Source organism: Nelumbo lutea, chromosome 5, assembly GCF_056320005.1.
Source record: "Nelumbo lutea isolate HS-2025 chromosome 5, American lotus-T2T, whole genome shotgun sequence".
Classification (NCBI taxonomy): Eukaryota; Viridiplantae; Streptophyta; class Magnoliopsida; order Proteales; family Nelumbonaceae; genus Nelumbo; species Nelumbo lutea.
Genome location: NC_142688.1, coordinates 1,094,414 through 1,106,021, shown reverse-complemented (window position 1 = coordinate 1,106,021; position 11,608 = coordinate 1,094,414). Strand labels below are relative to the sequence as shown.

The window sequence follows — 11,608 nt, the reverse complement described above, 5'->3', positions numbered from 1 at the left end:
CATTCTCTCAGATGGCAATTTTTAAGCCATCAGTCTGAAATTATGTTAGGCAGACGAGTTTAAGTTTCGAGTGAAAATAGCAATGGTACCAAACACAACTCAAATCGGGACTAAACTGAACTGCACCCTTCCATATTCAACGTGTATTTATTATTTAAGGACGACGCTGTTGATCTGATAGAAAGGGGTATGCTTGCCTGAACTTGATGTGTGATTAACCCTTTTCCATTTTTAAAACTCCACTGTCCTGCGGAAAGAATTTCTCACTGAACCGAACCTATCGTACGTACAATTTTGGAGAGCTTACCAAGTCTCTAAGGCTGGGTTGGGAATTGGGATTATCCAAGGATTCCGTTAGCCTGGCGCTGGCGCTGGAGCCCTGGACTCACACCACTGAGCTATCAGCCAAGAACAGAATCTTTTTTCAACCAAAAAATAAACCGAGCTCTCGCCTCGACCTCCAGCAAAAGCAACCGTTTTCTCAATCATCGACCCAATGTTAACCATTAAAAGCTATCTGTTCGAAAAAGAATGGAACTGTAAGGACTTTGACGAATCAAACACCCTGCTTCCCCGGCCCCATCACGAATATTAGCTGATAGGATAGGGGTGAGCATTCAGTTTATTCGGTTAAAAATCGATTTGAATAAATCGAATTTTTAAAAACTGAAATAAAAAATAAAAATTGAACCGGAACTGAAAATTCAGTTCAGTTTTTGGTTATTTCAGTTAAAAACCGAGTTTAATTAATATATAAAATATTATATATTATAACCTATAATATATATTATGAAATTGAATTTTATTATATACATTATATATAATATATTAATATATAGCATATTATATATTATATGTTATATATTGTATGTTATATATTACAAATTATATAATGAATTTTAGTTAATTCAGTTTTTTTGGTTAATCAAATTTCTTACTCTTAAAACAGAAACAAAAAATCAAAATTCTTAAAAACTGAACTGAATTACCTAAAAACTGAAAAAAATCGGAAAAACAAAAACCAAAACCGAAAATTTTGGTTCGGTATTAATCGAATAATGCTCTCCCCTAGTTACCACTTTCATCCAGTCGGATTTTAGGTACATTTTGTTCAAAAAATTCGATTGGATAAAAGTGGTAACCATTTTGGGTTTGATGGGTATCATACCTTTCCGGCATCATAGATTTATCCAAGCATTTTTATTTACTATATATAACTGATGTAGCTCGATTTACACCGGTCCCTACTGAAGAGGTAAGTCGGACGAGGAGTGCTTTGAATCTACAAAGAAGACAAATGTCAAAGAGTTCGGATTGCAGACCCAGGCGAAGAAGCTTCGACGATCAAATTAATACTGAGTTGAGAGAGATGGGAGCAGAGTAAGAGCTAGAAGACTTATGAGAGAGTATCGTTTGAGGGTAAGAAGCTACCCTTATATAGGTATTTAGGAATGGCCAAAACATCCCTGACATACTCGGAGGTAATGGGCTTCAACCAGTGGAATCTTAGAGAATACTCAGGAGTGGTGGCTAAGTCAACCACTCACCATTTCTTAGAGCAACCACTCCCATTTCCCTAAGAAATGGGAGAGACTTTTGTAATCGTTGCTACGTGGATGATGTGCCCTCCAAATTTCCCGAGGCCATTAAGGGGGTGTTCTTTTTTCGAATTTTGAGAGGGGGAAAGTTGGACAATGGGATTTTGGTTCCCATTGACCAAGAATCCCATGTTCTTTTTTTAGATTTATGTGGGGACTAAGGAAAGTTTATTTTCATAGGTAGGGCTGTTCACGGGTCGGGTTGGGTAAGTTTACTGGGGTTTTCCCAACTGACCCGACCTGGTCGGGTTACCTGAGATGGAAACCGAAACCGACCTAGTGTTAAGCAAAACCGACTTGATCGGTTTGAATCGGGTTGGGTCGGTTTCGGTTTTGCTCTTGTACAAAAAGGATATAGAAGCCTAGAAGGAAATATCTATTTTGAAAACTGAAAACTGAAAACTGAAGTTTTTAAGATATTTTATGGAAATATATTTAAAAAGTGAGAATTAGAGTAGAAGACAAAAGTTATCAAGAAAATAGAAAGTCAAACTATTTTATAGAAAGAATGCTGAAATTTGTATATTTTAAGAAACTTTCTAAGTTCTAATCTAATTAAAAATGACACCTAATTCTAATTGTAATTGCCTAATTGGTTGCCTATTTGGTGTAAAAGACTATATAAATTAGGATAGAGACAATTTAGTTAAATAGGAACTAGAAGACTAGGTTAGGTTGTAATTAGGAATTATGATAGAGGCAACTTAGTTAAGTAGGAACTAAGTCGGTTTTGGTTTTCACACAAGAAAACCAAAACCGACCCGAACCATCAGTTTATGAATTTGTACAACCCGAAATTGGCCAGTGCTTAAGAAAACCCGGCCAACTCGGATTGGGCCGGTCCGGGTTGGTCGGTTTGGTCAGATTTGCCCTTCTTATGAACAACCCTATTCATGGGTATCACTTATCCGGGTAAGTGATACCCATCTTCAAGGTGGATAAATAATTTTCCCACCTAGGGGAAATGTCGCCAACTTAAATGTGTCAAGAATGCCCTTTTTAATAATGAATTTACATGAAAAATAAAAGAACATGGGTAAATGTACTTACCCAGGCAATTGCATCTACCTGGATAAGTAACTTATCGAAAAGCAAGCGGGGCCTAAATGGCTTGAATGGTGCAAGGCGAATAAAATTGTAGATCGGTCTCCATGAGATTGGATAACTCGTCGGGTGCCTGAGCTGAATAGACACTTTGAGGTGATGACCGAAATCTCATGTTGGTCCTCTCGAGTTATCTTCAACTAAGCTCAGGTGCATCTGGTTGGCATGATGCCATGAACCATCTTACTAATGGATACTTGTGTTGCCACATTAGATGTCAAGATGGCTTTGAATGTCCACGTGGCAGCAAATGAATGGTGTAGCACTTTCACCCATCATCAACAGCATTTTAATTATTTTAATTCAGGTTGGAATTTTAGTGCATCTAATTCTATTTGTCATGTATTTTTATTTGGGAATGCAAGACTTCGCTGGGTCGGGTCGTTAACTGATTAGCCCAGCCCAGGTCGTCCGGCAATTGACATCGCGGCATGACAGACATGACCCGGATGACGTCCATTTATGTCTTTTACGTGAGATCAAATCAGTCCTTTTGCCTCCGCAATATCTCACAGCACATCTCCACCGTGTATTGAAGATATCTTCTAATGATAATATTAGATATAATGATATCATCATGAAGAGATATTTCCCATATACAGCGGGAATGTGCTGTGGACGCTGGGGGGGGGATCTTGTGGGGCTGATTTGAAGTCCTTTTACGGTCGGGGTTAGTGTCTTAATGATTACTGGTAGGGGGTTGAAGAGTAGCAAAGACCGTATCCCCCGCGCACAAATAGTAGGGTTTCTCTAGGATTTCTGTGCATGTTTCAAAGGAGAAAATGGAAACCTCTCTCAGATATGGTGGAGATTCTAAAGCTCTTAGGGTCCATTTCAAGGAGAAGCTTCCTATCAACTCCAACAACTATTTCCAGGTATGCTAGTCTCCTCTCCTCCTCTATCTTCTCTCCTCTTCATTTATTTTATCCGGCTGTCTTTTCCCTCCTCTCCTTTCATATGTTGATCACTTACCTCTGTTCGCTTTAGCAACTTCAATTCTCTAGTTCTGATTAGCGTTCCCATATCTCTTTTTTCTTTGTATTTAGGTTTCTGAATTATGATTTTCTTTGTATTTAGGTTTCTGAATTATGATGTATTGCTGATACGTATTTAGGTTTCTCAAGCACAAGGGATTGTATTGCTGATACGTATAACTGATGACTAATTTTATAACCATAATTTCCTTTGAATTGATTTATTACTTTACAGGGATGAACCTTTTTTTTTTGGGTAAGCGATAAACCCTGTTTAAACCTTAAACAAATTTCACTGAAAAATTAATGGTTTCTGGAGTAGAGAACTCTTCATGTTGAGGCAGCGATTTATGTGTCCTAACCATGTTTTACGCATACAGTAGAAAACTAATGGCACTTTCAGGGCATCTCTATGGGCACGTTCATTATTGTTAAGCACTTGAATTTTGACCTTTGTGGTTAAATTTGTACGCCAGCTCTATTACGTGGTCTAGGCTCCATCAAATTTTGTGAAGATTAATGCAAATGAGTACTCTTGGGATGTACATGCTTAGGTTTATGCTACATTACTTTGGCAGCCAATCAATGGGAAAGAAAGATTACCTTTTGGTCATGGAAATCCCAATCCTCAATTATTTATATTTTATATATAAGAAATGAAAGAAAAGCATTACAATAATTCCCCTAAAAGGTCATTATTCTTTGACAGGTCGATGGAGATCTAGATACTGGCATTGGAGACCTGAGTTCTTTGAGTGGAACAATCAGATGCTTTGTCCCTGAGGTATGTTATTACTATCTGGGCATAGACCAATAAAAGTTGTTCCTTATTTTTCTTCCCTTCTTTAGCTTCCACTAACTCATCAACAATAAACTCACATTAATACACCTGATGGTTAACTGCTTTACAGTTATCAGCCATCTTTGGCTTGGGGTTGCAGTATGATATACATGACAAGGCTAATTTTATTGCACGTGGAAAGAGGGCATTTCCAATAGCAAATAATGGCTTGTTAAGCTTTAACATGAAAGGGAGATGTGAGTTTGACAAGACACTTAGAAAGGTTTGTCTTCTCCTAAAGCTTAGGAAAAACTGCTTATGAATGCAATGAGTGATATGAGTGAGTGAGAGAAGCATAATATTATCTGCATCCTACAGTGGTTTAAAAGGTGCGCCTTGGCACACCTGCGTGGCGCATTTTGGGGTATGTGCCTTGCCCAGGTCCTAGGCGCACGCCTGGTGTGCCTAGGCGTGCGCCTGATGTGCCTTGTGCCTCATCCAAGCATGCACATTTTTAAATTTTTGCACTTTTTGCTTTTTTATTTGAGTCTTAACGGCTGGGTTGGGGGTTCTCGGAGCTTCGGTGAGCGAGCGAAGTGAGCGAACCGGAGCGGAGTAGAATCCCCTATTTGCTAATGTTGTTCATTCATTCATTTCAATAAAATGTCTTCTTAAAAGTCAATGAAAGTTATAAAATCATTATTTTTTATGTGAGAAATAAGAATTTCAGGCCCTAACATAGACTTGTTTGGGCTTGCCTTGAGGGGCATGGTACAAAGGTGACTTACAGAATCAAGAATGCAATATGTTTTACATCACATTAGCTACTTGAAGCAATGCGATTAAGGAAAAAAAGAGATTGTGGGTTTTACATGCTTGAAAATGCTTTATATGTTTGCTTTTTATTTTTAAATTTTCATTTGAATATGCTTTACATGTTATGCTTATGTATTTTAATTTTAGATAATAGGTTTTTAAAATATTTATTTTAAAATTTAAGTTTATATTTTTATTAACATTATGTTTAATATTTTTTGAAATTTTAATTTTTTTTGTCATTTTTTTTAATTTTCTGACTTTTCTTTTATTTTTTAGCTTTTCTTTTTGTAATTTTGCGCGTTGCTTAAAAAGGCGTGCACCTCGCCTTGCACCTCAGTTGCAAATCGGCCCTTGTGCTTTTTTTGCGCCTCGTGCTTTTAAAACACTGACATCCTATCATTTGAATGATTTACAATAGGAGAGAATCAATTATGATTCTGATGCAGGGGTTTCAGTTACATCCTCTAGAATGTTTTGGTGAATTGCTTCAGGAAGAATTTCCTTGTTCAAGAGAGCAAAGCAGATTCACAAGAAAGTTTGCTTGTCATTGCATTCTAATATCTCTAACCTCCAATATCTAATACTTAAATCTCTTTAATATGCTCCAAAGCTCCATTTGGTTTGCAGGAAACGGATGGGAATATTCCATTTTTGTGTGTTTGTTTTGAGAAAAGCACGGGGATGGGACGAAAAAGTAATGGGATGTGGGTTCTCAAAATTGAAGATACAGGGTTGCACCAAATCAGTATGCCCCCAGTGAGAAAGGAAAATAGAGAGATCGCGGTGAGAAAAAAAATATCGAGCCTTGTCAGAACCATATGTTGTCTCCTCCATTGGACTCTGAAACTCTTCTCCAACAGTTCAAACTTTGGTGTCATTTGTCATTGTTTAGGTCGAAAGTACAATGTACATTCATCTACTATGTTCTTTTGATCTATTCTTTTCACTTTTGAGATGCATCCTTCATCAGTAAGCACCACTGCTACTTATTAGCCAGTCCCCGTTGTAGAACTAAGAGGAAGGGCTTCTTCTTCATTGTAGCATCACTGCTACTTATTTAATTCTTCTGTTAACTAATGACAGACACTGCTGGGTGATGTGATGGCTTGGTTTTCTTTAATTGCTCTGCTAAATAACACTAGACACTATTGGGTGATGCTGAAATATGTTCATTGTCCTTCATTTTTTGGAATAAGAGTTGAGATTTATTCTTTGTTCCTATTAACAGTGAATGGTAGTTTGGATATCTATGTCCTGTCAATCATCCTGAACTTTTGCATTTGTTTTTGTGTCTTTGAGATGTCTGGGTTGATTTCCTAGTGCCCTTATTTGGTTGATTTTCCTTCAAATTGAATTGTGTGATCATTTTTTTTCCTTTTTATATTTGTGAATCTATTCTAATAAATTGTCTTTATTTTTTCACAAATCAAATATGGGGAAATGAATATCCCCACTATTTTCCCTTGTGTAGACAAATTATGGAAAATGAAAATTCCCTTCTTTCTCATCTCATCTCATCTCATCCCATCCTATCCCATCGTATTCCACTCCACCCAAGTATTCTAGCAAACTTAAATGGAGCCCAACAGTTACATCCAAGAAAGTTGTTCACTTTATGTGATGCCAATAAAGGGTCATTACACGATGATAATCCAGGCTGTGGGGTCTTGGGAGGGGTAGATTGGAAACTTATGATACCCAGATACCAATACATGCTAGCATACTGGTGTTGGATATGATACCAGATTCTACATGGGTACTTTTAGATGTACCCTATTTCATTAACAATTTAACACCTCTGCAATATTTGAAAATGGTATGTTTTAACAAATTATTCCATAAAAAAATCTGCACATGTTATAAATTTAATAAAATTTGGCAAGACATAAGTTTTGAGCTCCAAAAGCTAGATAATGTGAACATATTACATGGGATATCTGTCGTGTCCCAAATCTAAGGAAATTGAGTCATATTCCCATTTCCCATGTGTCTGTGTCCATATCCGTAACTTGACATCATAGCTAGATATTTTCTTTTGCACCAAGTGACCAATCTCAGACTCCATCCCATGCTTGCCAATCCAAGATTTGACAATTGCAAAGCTTTTAAATGATGTTTATACCACTAAAGAAAATCAGGGGCTGTAGTTGATGATACACTTAATTCTTATAATCTTATGCACCTTCAATGTTGCTGATATCTTTTGCAGAGAAAGCCAAAAGGAGCTACTGAATTGGTTTGGAGTATATTCAATTTTAAGAAGGATCAAGATCTAAGGTTAAAAATAGGATATGAAGTCTTTGAAAAGGTCTCTCTCTCTCTCTCTCTCTCTCTCTCTCTCTATATATATATATATATATATATATAGATATATATTTATCTATCTATCCATCTATGGTTAGACTTAATCCTAGGCTAGCCGAGCAAGGATGGCAACATTGCATTTAATCACATTTACAGACTTTTTTAACCTCTAATAGATTGCATCCAATATAGTGGTTTGTTGGTTTTCTTTCTAAAAAATGTCCTTATTTATCGTTGAGTTTCTTGTGTTTTGTGATTTTACTGCAGGTGCCATACCTCCAGATTCGGGAAAACAATTGGACCCTTAATGCAGACATTAATGGTAGATGGAACGTGAGATTTGACTTATAAAAAGGCAAACCCAAGCTTGTTGGAGGCAAAATTGATTGCGCTTCAGTTTTTTTTTCTTCCATGATTTTACTTATTCGAAAGTGTCGGGACAAAACGTTGTTTATGTTCCATGTTACAGACTTACATAATTATTTTATTGAAACTTTTTTGCCTTGTATTCTAAATTTTCTTGTCTTTGGTGTGATCATGGGCATGGATTGCCAAGTAGTGGGCCCCCAAAAGAAATCAATTGTTTTGCCAAATCCAAACACCCCCTCCCCCCCCCCAAAAAAAAAAAAATGAAGTATGCCAAAATACTGAAGGGTTGAATTGAACAGATTCGTATCGAAAGGCCTTTGGCTTATTCTATTTATCTCGTTATTCCATGTGGAAGGATGCCAAAATACGAAGGGTTTCACTTTCATTCATATGGAAGAGAGACTATTATATGATCTTTTGCCCCCGAAGAGGATTTATTCATTCCTTGGTGGTGGGGACGGTGGGGGCAACTCATTAGGTCGTCGTCAAAATTCAATTCTCAATAGATCAGTGGAAGAGGGGCCGAGGTGTCTGACAATTTGCACATGCATGTGCAGAGTGCAGGCTCTCAAATAAAGAGATGATGCGCTTGAGCATTCACGTTGTTGTTGTTGTACAAGCATTAGTAGTACTAGTAGGCTTCGGTTCGACTTCGACTTAGTGAGTCTTGGCTCTTCTCTTGCCAGTTGCCACATCGAACTATGGACTCTTTTACGGATCTTAAATTAAATATGGGGGGCTGCTTTAGGACCCAAAAAGGAGTCTAGGGTCCTTTCCTTTGTTCAGGGGCCCAGCACCTATCATCAAATGGGTCCCCATCTCATCATAGAGACTATAACTGGGTTATAAATCAGATTGAAACATGCTGCCAATTTTGATGTTGAAGTAAACCTCTCTTCTATCTGTTGGAATGTTGAGAAAAATTAGTGGTTTCATTACTCACATGGTGGAATTGGGAACTCATCTCCAATCCTTAATTCTTGCTGATATATACTTTTTCTTATGTAGGCAATTCGATAGATTTGATGGATGAGATTCCAAAAGGTCACCACATTATCTACTATAATAACAACAACAGCATGACAAAATAATGTTATCTCAAAAGAGGAAAGAGTATGCAAACAGTGAATCATCTGCAACATCCACCGAATACAAACTTTTTTTTTTCGTTGATGTATCTCCATGCAATAAATGAAGCGTCGGCCATAACTTAGTGGTTTCTTAAGGGGGCGTTTGGTTGGCTACTGGTAAGTCGCTTTATTATTGAGTGCCTGTTTGGAATCGAACACCACTCCAAAAGGGTGGTAGAAAGTAAGTTTTTTTTTTTTTTTTTTAAATGAATGATGATAAATAGCATATATCATAAACCTACTAAGAATCAAACATCACCCAATTGCCTCACTAGACCTGGCAAAAAGTTGATCCAACCCGCAAACCTGACCCATACCAATCCGAAAAAATAGGGTTAGGGTCTCATATTTAGCAACCCGAATGTCAAATGACCCAACCCAACCAACCCGAAAAATCTGGATTAGGTTGGGTTGGGTTGGGTCATGGGTCAACCCGTTGGCCCGATTGTCAAGTCTAATTGAGATTATTTATGCATTGTTAGAAGTTTTCACTCTTAAATTTTTTCTATTTAGTCTTTACTTTTTATTATTTACTCTTTAAATTGTTAAATGTTCAAGTTTTTATTTTATATTTGGAATTTTAAGATTAATTCTTTTAATTGACATTTTTTATGTAATTTTTCTTTATTTTTTTAAATTTCAATTATTTTTTGGGATGACCCAAATTGACTCATTGGTCAACTCTAACCTTAACATTTAGGGTTAAGGTATGACATTTGACAACCCAACCCGACCCAAAAGCAACCCGAAATACCTTGACCCAACCCAAACCGACCCATCCAACCCGATTCAGAGACTTATAGCCGAAAAAAGGAAAATGTAAAATCATCTAATCTTGATTATTTAGGGTATGGACAGTTTATCAGAGAGACTTGGTTCAATGATGGGTCCAGATGTTCCGATTATTTAGGGTAAAGTTGAACAAATTCTTGGTTCATAAGCTTAGGGGGTAAACTCGTGACTCATGAGAAAGAAATAAAGGATGAATAATGCATAGAGAAGAGAGAGGAAGAGTTGTTCATTCGGCCAAACTTTGTAATTATTAGTTAGACCTCAATAACTTTTCCTTTTCTCAAAGGGTGGGTTAGCCATAACTTAAGCATAGGTGAGACTTGAGAGGATAAAAATCATCAATCAATGCTCTATCATCCTTGGGATATTAGATTGGACGAAACTTGGGTTGGGCCTGCTACTGCTACCCGCCTATCCGTTCATCTTTATTTTATTTGGTTTTTAACTTTTAACTTTAAAATGTAAGGTGGTTCCCTTTTCTTCTTCTCCTTCTAAACTTCGGCTATAAAAGCACTTTGACAGTTGATACCGCATACATGAAAAAACCCTTTTGAAGTATCATGACTATTCCGTTAAGGATTCTTGCCGGCGTCAATTCGTCGTCGTCGGACCCGCCTAGCTCCGTCGAGGTGGATTCTGACTTCGTCGTTATCCTTGCAGCCCTTTTATGCGCTCTAATTTGCGTCGTCGGCCTCGTAGCCGTAGCTCGTTGCGCTTGGCTCCGCCGTGCCTCGGGCGGTGCCGCTAGAACCGGCCGTACTCAACCTCAGCCTCCGGCCAACAAAGGCCTGAAAAAGAAAATCCTCAAGTCGCTCCCAAAACAAACTTTCAATGGGGACATCAACGGAAAGGGGAAACTCGCCGACGCCGACTGTGCTATTTGCTTAACGGAATTCGTGCAGGGGGATGAAATCCGAGTATTGCCGCAGTGCGGGCACGCGTTCCACGTCGGTTGTATAGACACGTGGCTGGGATCCCACTCCTCCTGTCCGTCGTGTCGTCAGGTTCTGGTGGTTGCGAGGTGTCAAAAGTGCGGGGGGTTCCCGGAGAGCTCCGGCACGACAGCGGCACATGAAACGGAGTTGGGATTGAAAGCTAGAGAAGATGATGTCAACAGGTTCTTGCCTTGACATGGGTTTTTCTGTCTTCCTTAGCTCTTATCACCCTTCTGATTCCCTCCCTCCCTGTATTTGTATGATCTTCTCCGTTTTTTTTTTTTTTTTCAATTTATAAAACTAGACTAGACTAGAGTTCTGAAATCTGAACTCTTTTTATTTTCATGATTTTAATTTTAATTTTGTCTGTACCTATTTATTTGGTCATTTCACTTCTGTATGTAATTTAGAATTTATACTAGTAAACAGCTGATAATTAACGTTTCGTACTTTTATTGCCGATTTTCTCATATATATATTTTGGGCTTGATCATCACCTACACATTGCTAGGCATACAGAGATTAGAAAATGTGGGTTTGTGGGTTTCAAATTTCAACCAAACTCGAAATAGTTGGGGGGTTCTCTGAATTGAAGCTAAGATGATAAGAAGGGAAGAGGGTCTGAGGGTGGCTACACTCTACACTCTACAGTGATAAACAACACGCACGCACACGAGAGAGAGAAGGAGATCTCACATGGGAAAAGAGTTGATTGAGCAGATGCCACATTTAGGCAGTAGGCTTTTTACCCCTGAAAATGATTTGGTTGCAAGTTGTGAGAGTCCCGAAAAGAAAAAGTTGA

The 11,608-nt window shown here is 37.9% G+C and overlaps 1 protein-coding gene and 1 pseudogene across 2 annotated transcripts; both read left to right on the top strand.

The window, feature by feature from the left end:
* The first annotated feature begins 3,286 nt into the window (after positions 1–3,286).
* On the top strand, positions 3,287–8,095 carry LOC148849725 (outer envelope pore protein 21, chloroplastic-like). Its single transcript, XM_088945190.1, has 5 exons — positions 3,287–3,577; positions 4,386–4,460; positions 4,588–4,740; positions 7,486–7,584; positions 7,848–8,095. Exons 1-5 carry the CDS (start codon positions 3,485–3,487, stop codon positions 7,929–7,931), a joined length of 504 nt encoding a protein of 167 aa, XP_088801316.1. The 5' UTR covers positions 3,287–3,484; the 3' UTR covers positions 7,932–8,095.
* A 2,155-nt stretch (positions 8,096–10,250) lies between these two features.
* Positions 10,251–11,261, top strand: LOC148849724 (RING-H2 finger protein ATL80 pseudogene; annotated as a pseudogene). The gene has a single exon (XR_016098593.1). The product of XR_016098593.1 is annotated as an RING-H2 finger protein ATL80 pseudogene (transcript).
* Positions 11,262–11,608: the final 347 nt, after the last annotated feature.

Coding starts and splice junctions, on each gene's coding strand:
- LOC148849725 (XM_088945190.1), top strand. CDS start 3,485: ATGGAAACCTCTCTCAGATATGGTGGAGATTCTAAAGCTCTTAGGGTC. Junction 3,578..4,385: donor ACTCCAACAACTATTTCCAG/GTATGCTAGTCT, acceptor ATTCTTTGACAG/GTCGATGGAGATCTAGATAC. Junction 7,585..7,847: donor GATATGAAGTCTTTGAAAAG/GTCTCTCTCTCT, acceptor ATTTTACTGCAG/GTGCCATACCTCCAGATTCG.